This window comes from Gavialis gangeticus, unplaced genomic scaffold (assembly GCF_001723915.1).
Source record: "Gavialis gangeticus isolate Ggan-Ray unplaced genomic scaffold, GavGan_comp1, whole genome shotgun sequence".
Lineage (NCBI taxonomy): Eukaryota > Metazoa > Chordata > Crocodylia > Gavialidae > Gavialis > Gavialis gangeticus.
The window spans coordinates 146,890,119-146,906,183 of NW_017729032.1; the positions used below are offsets into that span (position 1 = coordinate 146,890,119).

General features: G+C 41.7%; 1 protein-coding gene across 1 annotated transcript in view; it reads left to right on the forward strand.

Annotated features, from left to right (window-relative positions):
* Positions 1-16,065, forward strand: part of TGFBRAP1 (transforming growth factor beta receptor associated protein 1) — a 38,168-nt gene that overhangs the window by 13,999 nt on the left and 8,104 nt on the right. Inside the window, exons 4-10 of the mRNA XM_019524839.1 lie at positions 1,198-1,280; positions 6,003-6,344; positions 9,186-9,243; positions 9,801-9,944; positions 11,589-11,735; positions 13,996-14,155; positions 15,469-15,902. Of these exons, the coding sequence (XP_019380384.1) occupies positions 1,198-1,280; positions 6,003-6,344; positions 9,186-9,243; positions 9,801-9,944; positions 11,589-11,735; positions 13,996-14,155; positions 15,469-15,902 (1,368 nt within the window). The remainder of the gene's footprint in view (positions 1-1,197; positions 1,281-6,002; positions 6,345-9,185; positions 9,244-9,800; positions 9,945-11,588; positions 11,736-13,995; positions 14,156-15,468; positions 15,903-16,065) is intronic.

A 16,065-nucleotide genomic window follows, 5' to 3' on the forward strand; every position in this document is an offset into this window, starting at 1 on the left:
GGATTTTGTGACCTGGTCGTAGAAGGCCACCAGGTTGGTCTGACAGGACCTGCCACTAATGAACCCAGGTTGGTTGCCCCTACGCATAATCTCTCCTGCTGGCCCCTCGTGGATATGCGCCAGAATAATTCTCTCAAAAAGGTTGCCCAGGATTGAGGTAAAACAAACTGGCCTATAGTTTCCCTGGTCCTCCTTCCTCCCTTTTTTTTTTTTTTTAAGATGGGAACCATGTTGGCCCTCTTCCAGCCCTCTGGCACTACACCAGAGCACCGCACGTGCTCATAAAGCCGTGGCAGGGGTCCTGCAATGACCTCAGCTAATTCCCTCAGCATTCTGGGGTGGAGATCATCCGGACCAGCTGATTTAAATACATCCAGTCCCTCCAGAAGTTCCCTAACTAGTTCCTCACTAACCCTTGGCCTAGGTGTGCCTCCCCTGGGGCCAGAGGGGGCCCCGGTGGGGGGGCTGATCCGGTCCCTGACAGTTTTAATGTAAATAGCAGCTATCTAGTTGGTGGCCTAAAGGGGGGTGAGGGAGGCCATGTGGGGTAGAGTGTCACTGACTGCTCAAGGAGTGGGGCTCCATCCCTGCAGCATGCTTGCCATGTGATTTGCGGCCCTCAGCTGTGTGGAAGCTGGATAGTGCTGGCTTGAATGGTATTTCATTTTTTGCAAAATCTGTCCTTCGTATAATCTTAACGGAAACGTTAAGAGTTTTGTAACTTCTTTTTCGGAAAATGAATTTTATGGCATCGCAAGATCTGGTGTTTCCTAGCGATTTATTTTCACTTACCTGTGGTGGGATTTTTTTGGGGGGGAGGGGTGTTATATAATATTCTCAAGTCTTGGGATGAGGTAGAACCTGTTGTTAAATGGCTCAGTCAACATTTTAAATTTTAAAAAATGTACACTTTCTATTTTGTTGGTTTAAGTTTGTGTTTTTGCATTCTAAGCTGAGGGATTCAGAATCTTATGAAAGAAATGGCTTGTGTAATACTTTCAAAATAGTCTTTGTTACTGCGTGAATGCAGTTACAAACGTGAAAGTCGGAGGTTTTTATCGTATGCAGTAGTTTGGAACCCTGATTCTAAAGTATGCATTGAATACTTTGTCAGTGGTTATTGTTTTAAGTTATTTACGTGACTTGTAACATAACTAACTCAGTTACACTAACAAACACTTTCCCCGCTCTTTTCAGGTAATGTACAAAAGAATCCTGCAGCAAGCGGGTTTTATACAGTTTGCACAGCTTCAGTTCCTTGAAGCAAAAGAACTCTTCAGGTAAATAGTATGATGAACAACACGTGTTCTTTAAGCAAGGAAGTTACATGCTTGTTTTGTAAGGCATTTGAGTGGCTGTAACATTTGTGGTAGAAGTGTAAGATTGCTACAGTAGAAATGATTATGATTTCTGCTCCTTATAACTTATGGATCAGCTTTGGGCAAAGAATAACCCATAATGTAATGTTTTTGTTTGTTGGTTAGTTTTAAGCTACAATCTGTTTAACCCGAAAGACTATTGACCTGTTCCTGTAACTTGATCACACTGTGTCCCTGTGTAAACCCATTGGCTTTCTGTTTGGAAAGAACCAGGTTTCTCTTGGAGTCTATTGATACTGCAAAATCTAGCCCAAAGTCCACGTAAAACATCTTAGTTGCTAGGTAGATGAGGTTTTACAAAGGCAGGGGGGTGGAAAAGACTGTACTAATGTGCCAGTACTCCAGTGGGCAATTAGTTTCATTTTTTAAGGTAGAATGAGCTGTCGATTGTATTGCTGGTAAACGTCTACACTACCAAATTTACCTATAAAGCTGTTCATAGAGCCAATTTTCAACGCTTACCCTATTAGACTTTTTCCACAAATCCCGCTTTCTGTCATTACAGTCTTTACAGATGCTCTTCTTTTTATTTATGTTTATTTCTGATTTTGGAAATATGTGATGAAGTGTGCACTGCCCCCAAAACTGGTAAAAATGCTTCTTATGTTTCTGGTCTAGCTTCTGCCACAGTTCTGTGACGTTGTGGGCTCCTTTCTCTCTGGAGTTCCAGAGGTATTTCGGTGTTTCAGCATAGCCCATACCAATTACTTCTTCTCTGTCCACATGCCAGAAGTCATTCTGGAGCTACTATGCAGCAGCTCTTAAAACAGGGGTGTCAAATTCATCTGGCCACACAGCTTTCACAAAAAAAGCCAAGAAATGCTGAAGCTATAATGGGGGAAAAGTGTAAAGTCTAAAACTTTTGTCATCTGATTTAGACTTCCCTTCCTCTCTGAAGGATAAAACTTTCTGATCCAGGACCTGAACAGGACACAGAATTAATTTTTTTCTTGTATCATTCCCCACTCTCTAACCCCTCTTTTATCTACCATTTTGATCTATCCAGAGGTATTGGAGAAGAAGCTTTAGGCTACCCTTCTGAGAGAATTCTGTTGTATCCTTCTTTTGAAGACATAATTGTGGATGAATGAGAACTCCTTAATGAGGAAAGCATACAAGCAGGGGTGCATAGTGCAAACCATTAATAAAAGATACTAATCGGGAGGAGATTTTTCCCGAAAGGTACAACTGATAGAACTGTCAGGACTCATCTTGAGACTTTCTCAGCTGTCCTGTCACAGTTCCTGACCACTCTGCTTTGCAAGAGCAATGGTAGCCTAGATGATCTGATGGCATGAGAAGGGTACCAGAACTGGGCTTCAGAACAGGAAACTTCTTGACTGGTAGTAGCATTTTGTTCAGTTCTGACCCTCCCTCATATGGTTTAAAAACCAAGGCACAGCACTCTGTTTCTTGTGGCAGTTAGGTTTTTGATCACTTTACAAGTTTCTGTACCATTTTAGAATTAAATTTTGGGAGCAAAGTGGGAGAAGCTTATGTTGAATCGCTTCCAGAAGTGTACTGAAAGGAGTAACTTGTGTCACACAATTGTGGAAAACCTTTCTGGCAGAAAGGAGGTGATCAGGGAAGTTTCCAACCTAGTCCACTTCCATAGTTTATCGATAAATTGGCTCTCGTTCATACCTAATTTTTAGGTTTTGGAAGGCGGTCTCTGAGGTTAATCAGTAGCTGCTCACTGCTGATCCGCAGTATAAAAATCTGCTGTTGTTTTCTCTTCTACTGCCAACATCAGAGAGAGACGGCAAAGATTTTCATCTGTAGTGTAGTATCTTAATTTCATTAGATGTATTCAGCATAGGTGTCTTGCAGTTCTGAGGCAGCTTATTGTTAAGGATTGACTTTCAGATAATCATGGATTCTGTTGAATGTTAAGCCTTTTGCCTTGGGACTAGGATGGAAAGAAGGGGTTTTTAAAAATGTGATTTAATTTTCATGGCTCCTTGGGCATGAACAGGTCAGTATGGATCTCAGCGTAGCAAAGAACAGTCTTTGGCAGCCACATATTCCTGCAGCTCGCTACCCATGTTTCCTAAACCAAGGCTTTCTCATTCATTCACAATTGTGTCTTCAAAGGAAGGATTTAACAGAACTCTCGGAAGGGAAGCCTTGGACTTTTCCAGTACTTCTGGATAGATCAAAATGGTAGATAAAAAGAGGGATGGGGGTAGGGAATGATACTACAAGAAAACATTAATTCTGTGTCCTGCTCAGATCCTAGATCAGAAAGTTTAATCCTTCAGAGAAGAGGGAAAGTCTAAGTCAGATGACAAAAGTTTTAGATTTTACACTTTTTCCCTTTCATAGTTTCAGCATTTCTTGGCTTTTTTTCTGTGGAAGTTGTGTGGCCAGATGAAAAAAAGGATAGTGTAGTAGCTACATCAGCTCTATGCTATGTATAGGGAAATTCCTTATATCAGAAGACCTTTCGGGAGGGAGTGAGCCAGCTGGGGCAGTGTAGAAGGGCAAAATGGAGCTACTAATAATAATTTAGGAGGAGACTTATCAGGCCCTTGTGTTCCTGAAACTCCAGAAGCTGTCAGTACAGTAATTTAGCAATCAGAAAATTGTCCAGCTGGATGGTTAATTCTTCTAGCCCATCTTGTATGCTGCTATCTAATAACAGCCCTGAAACTGGGAGCTTCAGGGCTCCCATTAGAAGTAAGGTACTCAAGGTATAAGTTACTTAATAGAACCAGCCTTAATTATGTACTAACAGCTGGGCTGTGGCTGAGGGCAAGCACTGAGTAACTATTTAAGGAGAATTAATGTGGGAACAGCCTGTTTAGTTGTTCATGCCTCATCAGTTAACGCACTTAAAGTGGCTTAAGCAGCATCTCTGATTATTGAAATCAGTGTAATTTTAATGGTATATACTGAATTCTGTCCTGACCAGGGGAGTCTGAACACGTGCTAATTCTAAGCATCCTGTCAATGTAGATGAAACACTAATATCCCATAGTTGGAGCTTCAGAGGTGGGTTTTTTTGTTTGTTTGTTTTTTGTTTGTTTTTTTCAACATTTGTTTTGGATCAGTTTCCAGTGAATAGAGGACTGTCTACTCTTCTAAACTTAAGTTATAGCTTTAATACCTAGATCTCAATAAGGCAGATATTCTAGATCTCCTAGATCTCAGGGTATGCAACAACTTGTTCTCGTTCCGATTGTAACTATATCCTTGAGAAATAACTTCAGCTGGGGATGAGAGTCTTCCTAAAAGAAAAATGGTTTCTATTAGTGTTGCTAGCATTTATTAAGCATTGCTAGCCTGTTCACATGAGTTCTTGCTATTCTTCAAAGCTCTGTCCTTCATGTATTGCATAGTGGTCACTTAGAAGCTATCTATACATATACTGATGGCCACTTTTGAGCCATAATCAGAACTGTGATGTAGAGTTCCTGATTAGCTTACTTTTTTTTTTTTAAGGGGAAAAGAAAAAGCTAATTTTAGTGCTGTTGAAATGTGCCAACATAGTCCTGGAAATGTCACCTTTATTTCTTGAATAGTTTGTGCTAGTCTTCTTAGTATGTCTCAGCTCTCGTAATATAATAATACTTGCCATCAACGGAAAGACCAACAGCTGATATAAATTGTATACTCTCCATACCCCTGCAGACTGGTCTGGAGCTGCCAACTAATTTCACACAAACCACTAAATAGTTGTGAGATGTTAACTTACTTAAGCTGGGTCCAGACTCCCCTCAGAAGCAAAAGGCTGATCACCTTGATACCAACCCCAGAGTTAGTGTGATGCAGTGGTTTTCAGCCTGTTTCATACTGGGACCCGTTTGCCAAGATCAGTGGCTTGTCCTGACCCTGCTGGTGCCCCTTGCTCCCAATCCTTAGTCCCCTGCCCCTCTAGCCCTCCTGGAGGGGGACTGCAGCTGCCCCCATTCTATTTGGGCCAGAGTATGAGCAGCAAGTCCGGGCCACTGCATGTATGCATTCTGGCCCTATGCCACCAGCCCAGGTATGCAGCTCCCTCCTGCAAAGGATCACCCCTGCCTGCTTCCCTCCCCTGAAGGGCCAGGTGTCTTCTGTCCCTGCTCCCCCTTCCCTGGCACAGCCCTACACCAGGGCACCATCCCCAGTGCTAGGATGTTTGTATGTGTGTGCGCACACATGCACCACTCCCCCTGCCCTCCAGAGAGTCCCCTGGACATCCATCCCCTCGCTGCTCCCCATAATTAGCTGGGACTGGCCTTACTCTATGCTGGCCACGTGCATCTGCCTACACAGATGGACATGAGCCCACTGCCAGCATAGCAAGGTGTGCTTTTATGGGTTTTTGTGGGGACCTCCTCTCAACCCTTTCAAACATTCTTGCAATCCACTTTTGGGTTGCGACCCACTGGTTGAGAAACGCTGCTCTAAAGAATGTAGGTGGAATGGCAGATGTTTTTAATTCTCCTGGAGTATTCATTCCCTATGCTTGATCTGAGTGAAAAACTGTACTAAAGTTAGTTATTACTTTTTAACTCTTGACACCTTCAGTGGTGTCTGCCTCATAAACGTGTGTGCGCACTACCTCAATGTTATTTTTTTGTGCCTATGTATACTTTTTCTTTCTTTTTTGCTTCATTTAGTTTGACACTGTAATTGCAGAAGCGGCCAGCTTGATGTCCGGGAGCTGATCTCTCTCTACCCCTTCCTGTTGCCTACTTCCTCTTCATTCATACGGTCTCATCCCCCTCTTCATGAGTATGCTGATCTAAACCAGCTCACTCAAGGGGACCAAGAGAAGATGACCAAGTGCAAACAGTTCCTCATGAGTTACTTGAATGAAGTCCGGAGTACTGAAGTTGCAAATGGCTACAAGGAAGACATTGACACAGCTTTACTCAAACTATATGCAGAGGCTAACCATGAAAGCCTTCTGGACCTGTTGGTTTCAGAGAACTTTTGTCTTCTAACAGACAGTGCAGCCTGGCTGGAGAAACACAAAAAGTGAGGTTTTTTCCTTGATATCTTAACATTTGGAGTGAGAAAAGGAGGAGAAATAAATAATTGGTTGAGTTCATGCGCTGACCATTCTCGAGGAGCAGCAAGTTGATGGCTTGCACATACTCACAAAATGCAGTTCAGCATGATTTGGCAATTAGCTTGAGCTGGACTAGAAGGGCAGGTTGAGAATGAAGGGCAATCTTGAGGGGCGTTGGCAGAGCTGTTTAGGGAGCCCACGTGCCAGCAACGGAACATTCCCTTCAAACAAATGTGATTGAATCTAAAGTTTGTTGAAAAGAAATTGATGACCCCTTGAGGTTAAGGATATGCATGTGCGAAATCCTTATCTTTTTCCTGAATTAAAGCATCTTTGATCTCATGTAAAATTTTGTTGAAACTTTTAATGCGACTTCTTTTGGTACTGGATAGATTAGATGGCTGGTATTGTCTTCATCTGAGACCCAACTTGACAGTTGAGTGGGAGCAGTGGTAACAAGATATTTCTTTTTTTTTGTTGATGTCTTGGACTGGGAGAAAAGAAGCCTTAAAATGAATTTGATTTGTTATAAATGGTATCTTCATTTACTGACTCTAGCATTAAACAATTTATTAATTTTAAAACTAATAGTTTATTCTCTGGCAAGCCATGACTCCTGAATTTTACTATAGGTCAATATGCTTCCACTGAAGTGAGGAAAGGAAATAAAGGGACTTCATTTTGGAATTTACCAAGGGAGAACCTAGAAAAGAATAAGGTAGAGACCTGGGTGCTAAGTGCTAGTTGGTACCAAAGCCAAGACACATTCACAGATGTGAAGTCTAAGCAATCATTGAATCATAGAAAGTTAAGGTTGGAAGGGACCTCAGGAAGTCATCTAGTCCAGCCCCCTGCTCTAAGCAGGACCGTGCCCAACTAGATCATCCTAGCCAAACTTTTGTCTAGCCGGGTTTTGAAAACTGCCAAGAATGGAGCTTCTACCACCTCTCTGGGTAACCTGTTCCAGTGTTTTATTACACTCCTAGTGAGAAAACTCTTTCTAATATCTAACCTAAACTTCCCTTGCTGCAACTTGAAACAGTTGCTCCTTGTTCTGTCATCTGCCGACACTGAGAAGTCTAGCTCCATCCTGTTTGGAACCACCCTTCAGGTAGTTGGAGGCTGCTATTAACTCCCCTCTCAGTCATCTCTTCTCTGGACTAAACAAGCCTAGTTCCCTTAGCCTCTCCTCAGAAGTCATGTACCCCAGCCCCTGAACTGATTTTGTTGCCCTCTGCTGGACTCTCTCCAACTTGTCTACATCCTTTGTGTAGTGGGGGCCCAAAACTGAACACAGTACTCCAGATGTGGCCTCACCGATGCTGAATGGAGGGAAATAATCACTTCCCTTGACCTGCTGGCAACACACCTACCAATGCAGCCCAGGATGCCATTAGTCTTCTTGGCAACAAGGGCACACTCTTGGCTCATATTCAGCTTATTGTCCACTGTAACCCTCAGGTCCTTTTCTGCAGAGCTGCTGCTCAGCCAGTCCGCCCCCAACCTGTACTGGTGCATGGGATTGTTCTGTCCTCAGTGCAGGACTTTGCAGTTGTCCTTGTTGAACCTCTATGAGATTACTTTGGGCCCAGTGCTCCAATTTGTGTAGGTCACTCTGAGTGTTAGCCCTACCCTTCAGCATATCTATTACTACCCTCAGTTTGGTATCATCTGCAAGCTTTCTGAAGGTGCACTTTTTCATTTTCCAGGTCGTTGATGAAGACATTGAACAAAACCAGCCCCAGGACCAACCCCTGGGGCTCTTCACTTGATACTGGCTGCCAACTAGACTGCCAGTGTCTCTGCACACTTCTCCCTATTCTTGGATTTCATCCGTTATCTTAAATAACCAATATAATAAAAATTAGGATGTATGACAAGTTAGATATGAAGCTTTAGTTTCTGATTTGTTGGATTAAAGACCTTTTTTACTGTTTCAAGTGTTCAGCACTGTCTAAGACTATGACAGACTTCATAAATGTGTGCAGTCTTTTAAATTAATCAGTTAGAGGCACTGCATTGAAAACGGTTGCAAAGTCATGTCCAGGGATCCTGGTTTTCTCTGATTAAACCCAACCCCCCTCCAATTTTCAGATTTAAAAAATAACCCAAAATCCACTTTTTCTGTGATTAAAATGAAATGCCGTGTGTGTGTGTGTGTGTACACATACAACTGGCATTTCATTTTAATGATGAAAAAAGTGGATTTTGGGTTACTTTTTAAATCTGAAAATTGGGGATTTTTTTTAACGGGAGAAAACTAAAATTCCTGGTCATGTCATAGATCATATAATTCTGGGAATGGTCAGGATTGATTTTACTGTGTCTTGATCCTTTATCCTACAATGCACAAATACATTTTAAAGGTAGAGGTTTACAGATGCTTCAAGCCAAATATCAAGTAGTTCAATAGCAGAACAATAATTTTTAGTGAATTGAAACTGTTGGGGGGGGGAAAAAAGAAGGAAAGTCTTGTATATGAATAGAGAGAGGTAGTTATCCATGTTCACCTAAAGTTAGGCAGAAAGCAGGGCAGGGCAACATGGACATTTGTAAGTGACAACCTAGTTCCTCAGATGCTACAAATGTGAACGGCATTTGTAATATCTGATGAAATAGGCCACCACCAACAAATGCTCATATCTCTCTGAACAAGTTAGTCTATATGATGCCACCGTGTTCTGCCTTCTGACTCATGTGAGGACAGTAATAAATCGTTCTCTTGTGTGCTGTTTGAGTAGTAATGAAACTGATGAAGAGGATCTAGGAACTTACATGTTATAAACTTCTTTCTTTTTGCAATGCAGGTATTTTGCCTTAGGACTCCTATATCACTACAATAGTCAGGATGCTGCTGCACTTCAGGTTAGAATACATTTTTTTTAATTCGTCCATAACCCACCCTAACATGTAACAAATCTCAGCCTCTACTTAAAATTTATAGTGTCATATACCTGGAAAATTGACATGCAGACAGGAGTATAAGCTTCTGTGAAGCCTTAATTCCTTGAATTTGTTACGGTATTAAAAGTATGAAACCTTTAAGCAATTTCTTTTTTTTTTTTTAGGTGGCTATCATCAGAACCCCCTAGGTTAATGGGTATAGCAATTACAAATGTTTATACCCCAGTTACTTCTAGGAATAATAGCTTGTCTAGAAGCTTAGCATTCCATTAATGTTTGGCCTTCATGTTTGACCTATGTAATCTTAACTAGAATTAAAAAGGGTCACATTTATTATGAATAATGTGGGGAAGGGTGGTTATCACACCTTAAAAGAATATTAAACGTCTGTTTCAGGTGTTAACCTCTGACCCAGAGATGTTGGGGGACCAGTCCACAGGTCAGATAAATGACCCCCCATAAATAAAGGTGGTAAATATTAGAGCATACTTTAATCATAGTTTATTATCTTGTTTCAGTTATGGGTGAAAATAGTGAATGGAGACATTCAAGACCCTACACGTTCAGACCTCTATGAGTATATAGTCGACTTCCTTACTTTCTGCTCAGACCAAGAACTAGTGTGGAAGTATGCTGAATGGGTGCTACTGAAAAATGAGGAGGTTTGTGGTTCACTGTCACATAAAATGGGGCAAGGTTGCTGAATAGCAATCAAAATAATTTAACTAAAAACTACTGGTAGTTCGGTGTTTTTAAACTCAGTTGGTATCGCACAAGTCCATGAAAAACTTATTCCTATATGCTGAAAGGGAATTGGCTATGTGTTTTTAAACAACAACACTCAATTCCTGCATTAGAATGGAGGCATAGGGATGCTCAAATGGCTGCCAGGGACTGTGCTTCCTTTCTGGCTGTATGCAGGATGGACAGAGTCCATTCCTCAGTGTCACTCATCATCTCATTGCAGCTCCACAGCCTGGTCACAGCCACAGCCCTTTTACATGCATTCAGCTTTGGTGAGCCTGTGCTATGACAGGTTAAGTTCTAGAAAAATTCTCTCCATTTCATCTTTCCAAAATTTTAAGATGCTGGTATTTGGGGGCATGTGGTGTACGGGAGACCCTCGCCATCTGCAGGGGATCTGTTCCAGAGATCCCCACAAATGGCAAAATCCACAAATACTGATGGGGCTCCCTGTCAGATCCCACAACTGCCTGCTGCTTCCCCCTGGCGAGAAGCTGGAAACGCGGGGCTCCCCCACAGCCCCTGGGGACCAACCACGGCTGCCCTCTGCCCACCTAGCTCTACTCTCCGCTCCACTCTCTCCAGCTCTGCCCTCCCCTACCCCGTGCAGTGCTCCATCCCTGCTTACGCAGAGGCAGGGGCTCAGTGCAGCACCAGAGGGAGCTGTGGCAGCGCTTGCCCCAACCCACCCCACTGGCAGGGCAACGGCAAATATTCAAATTCATAAATAGCAGATTCATGAATAGCGAGGGTTTCCTGTACAAAGAAAATATGGTAGTTTTGCCTCATATTAATTAGGACTTTTTTTCTCTCAAACTGAAACTGAAATGTAGTCACCTCAGCATGTTAACAGTTGAGTGCTTTGTGTTCCTTTCCTTTAAAGGACTGCAGTTATGTATATACCTTGTGCATGGGGAGGTGAAGCAAATAGCTGTCATTCAGGACAGTGCTACTTCAAGAATTAGTATGAGTTTCTTCTGTCATACTGCCTCCTGATCCCAAGTGCATTATTTTTATACCTATTTGTGTAATTGCTTCCAATTAGTTTTGTGTTAACTGACCACTTGGTGCTATAAATGAATAAGCTGTTTTCTGTGCCAAGTGGAATATTAGCAGTCTCATTAGTTGCTGGTAACATTTAAATTAAGACCTGGTTATTGCACAGGCTGCTGGGCATGCAGACTGAACAGTTGCTGAATGCTGCTTGCACAGACTTTAGCTGTTACTGTGTCATATCTGAAACCTAGTGTTTCATGCTCTGATTTGTAATCTTGTTTTTAGTCATTTGTTAAGGCCTCTTAATTATGTGCATCAAAAGGCAAAGGTTTAGGGCTGAAAACATTCTGATCCATTAATCACTCCAGCAGAAAAATAAATACAAGAATAATCCTTTGTTTTTCTTTATGTAAGTGTTTATATTATAAAACGATTTTTTGAAATAGTTTCTATCACAAAAGGTTTGTATCTTTATAAGCCTCTGTGCTTGTGTACAGGCATCCCAAATGTCTAGCACCTTCTAAAGTTGCAGTCTAAGTCCTAAAATGCAACAAATCTTGTTTCAGGTTGGAGTACAGATTTTTACCAAAAGGCCTTTGGAAGAACAGCAGAAGAACACCTTTAATCCAGATGATGTCATCAGATGCCTTAACAAATACCCTAAGTCACTCGTTAAATATCTAGAGCATCTAGTGGTTGACAGGAAAATAGAGGTAAGTCCTTCAGAAAAGTAAAGGACACCTTGTGCCAGAACCTCACAAGGAGAGTACGAAGTCCTTCTTGGTTTGAGTTCCAGATTGCTGGTAATTTGTTCAAAGTGCTGATAATTTGTGTGATATTAAGCAGATCGTTTAAGTACTGGGGTAGTTTCCATACCTGAGTAAAAATATTTGTCTTCCTGATTAGTGATATGCCTGTAGGAGAAAGTACTTTGAGATCTTCAGCTGGGAACATGTTATGGAGGACTAAACCTGCTAATGATGCCCTTGTGCATTGTGCAGCAGATGTCAAAGAAGGTTAAACAAAATTGCTAGCAACAGAATAGGTAGGCAGCAATACTTTGTAACAAAGGTAATTTCCTAAACTGTTGTACATCTAATTCCAGCTGGGGCAACTTCACAAGTGGGAATTAGTCAACAGCTTCTGGTGATTTTTTTTATCAGAGTAGTCATGACACTAAAAACACTCCTGAGTTGGCTACAGGAAGATGTAGCTTCCAGCAGTGGACTTCCAGCCATAAGAATTACAGAGCTAAAATAATCCTCCCATAGGCAAGCTCATAAAAAGCAAGAGTTGAATGGTAATTTTGTTGCACTTTGGTATTACTAGTTCAGTTTGGAAGCAGTTTTGTTCTTTTTTATCCTTATGTGATAAGTCATGGGAATGAGCTATTTAAGTAATTGAACAACCTTCATCTGTAGAATCTGAAAACACATTAGAAACTTTACACAAGAGCTGTTTACCTACCATTGATGAGCAAACGGTCAGAAAACACAGAAGCTATATATCAGTACATAATAGTAGAGTTTTAAGTGAAACAAAATTTTGGAGGTAGCTAAGAGATGTTTCCCTGAGTCGGAGTGGAAAGGTCTTGAGCCAGATAATGGAGGAAAGAAAAAGTGTTGAGAGAACCCAAGTTATGACTTGCCAGCACTTCTTTCCCTGTCATGCATGCATTCAAGCAGTAACAACATGCATTCTCAGAACAGGCACTTGAGGTTCATGATTTCTCTTTCCTCCATTGCCAAAAATACTAGGATTAGTGACAGCTTGACTACTTCCAGTGTAAATGAGCACACTGGAAGTTGTACTCTTTTGATTTCCCTTGAATTTTTCTAGGCAAATAGCTGCCATTAGTATAAATTCAGTAGAATGATGCAAGAATTTGCACATTAGAAGAGAGAATTTGAATTTCTCCAGACTTTCTTAAATAGCTGTAATTGATTTATAACCTTAAGTTATTGTGGATGTGTCAAAGAAAATATCAGTGGCTGTAATCCAGAAAGATCAGACTTAAGTTTTGCTAAGTATAGCGGGATGGGATATTCCTTTTATAATGCTACAAGTCATGCTGTTCTACAAATCTTTAGTGTATTGTCACCTTTATCTCTAGTATATGAGAAATAGGAAGGTCCATAGAACAAACATGAATATGAAACTCATTCCCACAATTTAACAGCTTCACAAATTTGTTTAGACAAATTCAGGTAGGATAGGTCCATCAGTGTTTTTTAAATATGATGGTAAAACTGCAGCCTCCAAGCTAGAACTTTGTATGCGTCAGTGCTGGAATCTAAGGCAAGAGGAGCATAGGACAGATCAGTCTGGATCAGCTCCGCATAAATACTGTTCCCATTAGTATCTTCTCTGCCACTGAGAGATGCAGAATACTGGGCCAGATGGACTTATGGTCTTATGGCGTCTTTTATGTGCTTGTGACAAAAACAGGATAAAACTGTTCACTTGACAAAGAAGGCAGGTATAAGAGGATTCAATAGAAATATGTTAAACTTCTGGTATCAAAGAGGTCAGTTGAGAGCTCATTTTTATGTATAGGCCAAAAGCAAGGGAGTAGTCCAGTCAAACTGGAAGGCAGCAAAAGCAGAGTTGATGAAAGGGAGTTCTTTCATATACTACACAACTGACCTGTAGTGCTTATTGCTTATGGCTGCGCGGTATCACTGAAACCAAGAGTACTGTGGAGCATGAGCCATCTGTATGTCAGACAGCATATAGAATTTGATAAGGCATTGACTTTAAAGGGACAAAAGGCTTCAGGACTTTACCAGTCTTCTGGAGTGCATACCATAAGTGTTTGACTTATTTGACCACTGTTTACAGCATGCTTCAATATACTTTCCATCTGGCATTTAAATTACTGAAATACTGAATAAAGACTACTTGGTGAGCTGGAGAGTGGTATGCTGGAGTCTTGGCGTTATACCTGTTGAGTTTCCTCCTTTTTCCCTGCAGAAGGAGAAGTACCATACTCATTTAGCTGTGTTGTATTTGGATGAAACACTTCGACTAAAATCTGTGGCTACAGACAATTGTGCAGAACTGAATGGAGTGCAGACTAAACTACGCAGTCTCCTTCAGAAATCTGACCTCTACCTGGTTCATTTTATTTTGGGTAAGCTTGTTTTCCATATTATATATCAAATGTGTTTTGTCTTTTGTCAGCTTCTGCAGAAGCAAAGGATTGGTGGAGCTTACCGGGGGGTGGTGGCAGAGCTGGCAGCCCACCTCCACCCCGTGCAGAAATCTGCGGCGGGGCACATGCCCCCCCATGCCTCCCCAGGGGTGTGTGCAGTGGTGGGGAGCTGGTGCCCCCTCCCCAGCCCCTTTGTATCCCAGACAAGCTGCCCACTGCTCCATCCGGCATCCCACCTCACCCCAGCTGGGCAGTGCCTGCCCCACTTCCTCCCTCACCGGGGGGGACTTGATCTGTGCCCCCCACCCAAAAAAAACCAAACAACTTACCAGCCTGATGTTGCTCTCCAAGCTGTGGGGGTTCATATTGGCTATCAGATCAGTATTGGCTGATGTGGCTGGTTAAGAATCGGCCATCGGTATCAGCCAGAAAAATCTTTATTGGTGCACCTACAAACAGATATTGAGAAGGAAAAGCCCCAAGGCCTGCTGGTCTCAAGAAGGGGACCTTTATCCTACCCTTATTTATAATGTACCCATTCTATAGCAAACGCAGGCCAGCTTTTAGGTGTCTTGCTTATGTGTTAAACACAATATTTGATCTCTGCTTAGCATTTTATTGAACATGTACTACACCTGGCTGGAAGAAAACATCTGATTAGTTAAAACCATAGTGTTTTTTTTTAATGGGACCTTGCTGCTCTACTTGCAGTGTATGAGTTTTTCCATGTGTAAGAGCCAGAAATGATGTTGGATACAATGGAGTTTGGCTAACTTGAGGTAATCTAGTATTTCCCCCCCAGAACTTGCAGATCTGTTGCCCAGTTTTACCTGGTCAATTCTGTTCCTTTGGCATTTTAATGTCTGTTTAGTGAGAGCACTTCTGGTAATGTTTTTGGGCTTTCATGCCAAATATCAGGCTGATTTTTTTTTTCCTGTAGCCGTATTAATGTTACAAATAATTCACATCCTGTCTAATGGAGAGAGAGTGTTTCATGTGAAGCCAAGCAATAATAATTAACCAAAACAGTTATCATTCAGTTCTTGGAGCAGTTAGTTAATGCTGTGGTGAAAGGTCTTGGGAATAAGAAGAGAATAGCTTGTGGGGCATGGAGAGGTGATGCATCTTCAGAAAGTCTCTGGAAAATGATACATTTTGGGGAGAAACACAGTTTGTTAGTAACTAAAATCCCCTGCCCTTATCAGTGTGTACATAGTGCAGACATTAAAGACTTTACTATCTAGATTCTCCATTGAACTGAGCAGCATCTTAAATTGATTCTTCTTTGACAGAAAAAATTAAGGGCACAGATCTTCATATGGAAAACGCAATTTTATATGGAAAACTGGAGGAACATGACAAAGCTTTGCATATCCTGGTCCATGAATTAAAGGACTTTCCTGCTGCTGAAGACTACTGCATGTGGAGCTCTGAGAGTAAAGATCTAGCCTACAGGCAGAGGCTTTTCCATATGCTGCTCTCAGTGTATCTGAATCCAGGCCCTTCGGACTGTGAGCTAGTTGTGGCTGCAGTAGATCTCTTGAATAATCACGCAGCTGAATTTGATGCAGCTCGAGTCTTGCAGCTTGTGCCTGACAATTGGTCGCTGCAGCTCCTCTCTCCATTCCTGACTGGAGCAATGAGGCAAAGCATCCACACAAAAAGAATGACCCAGATTGCACTTGGCTTGGCAGAGGCTGAAAACTTCATCTATAAACACGACAAGGTGGGTGTAGTTGTTTTCTTTGATTAAACTGGAACACGTAGTTTTCCTTTACCTACAAAAGTTGTGTATTTTTGCTCCTGAAGGAAAAATCCTTTCTTTATATTTCCTAATATCTCTTCCTCCGTGTGGCTCTTCCTTTCTCAAATGTATGATCTTTTTATGC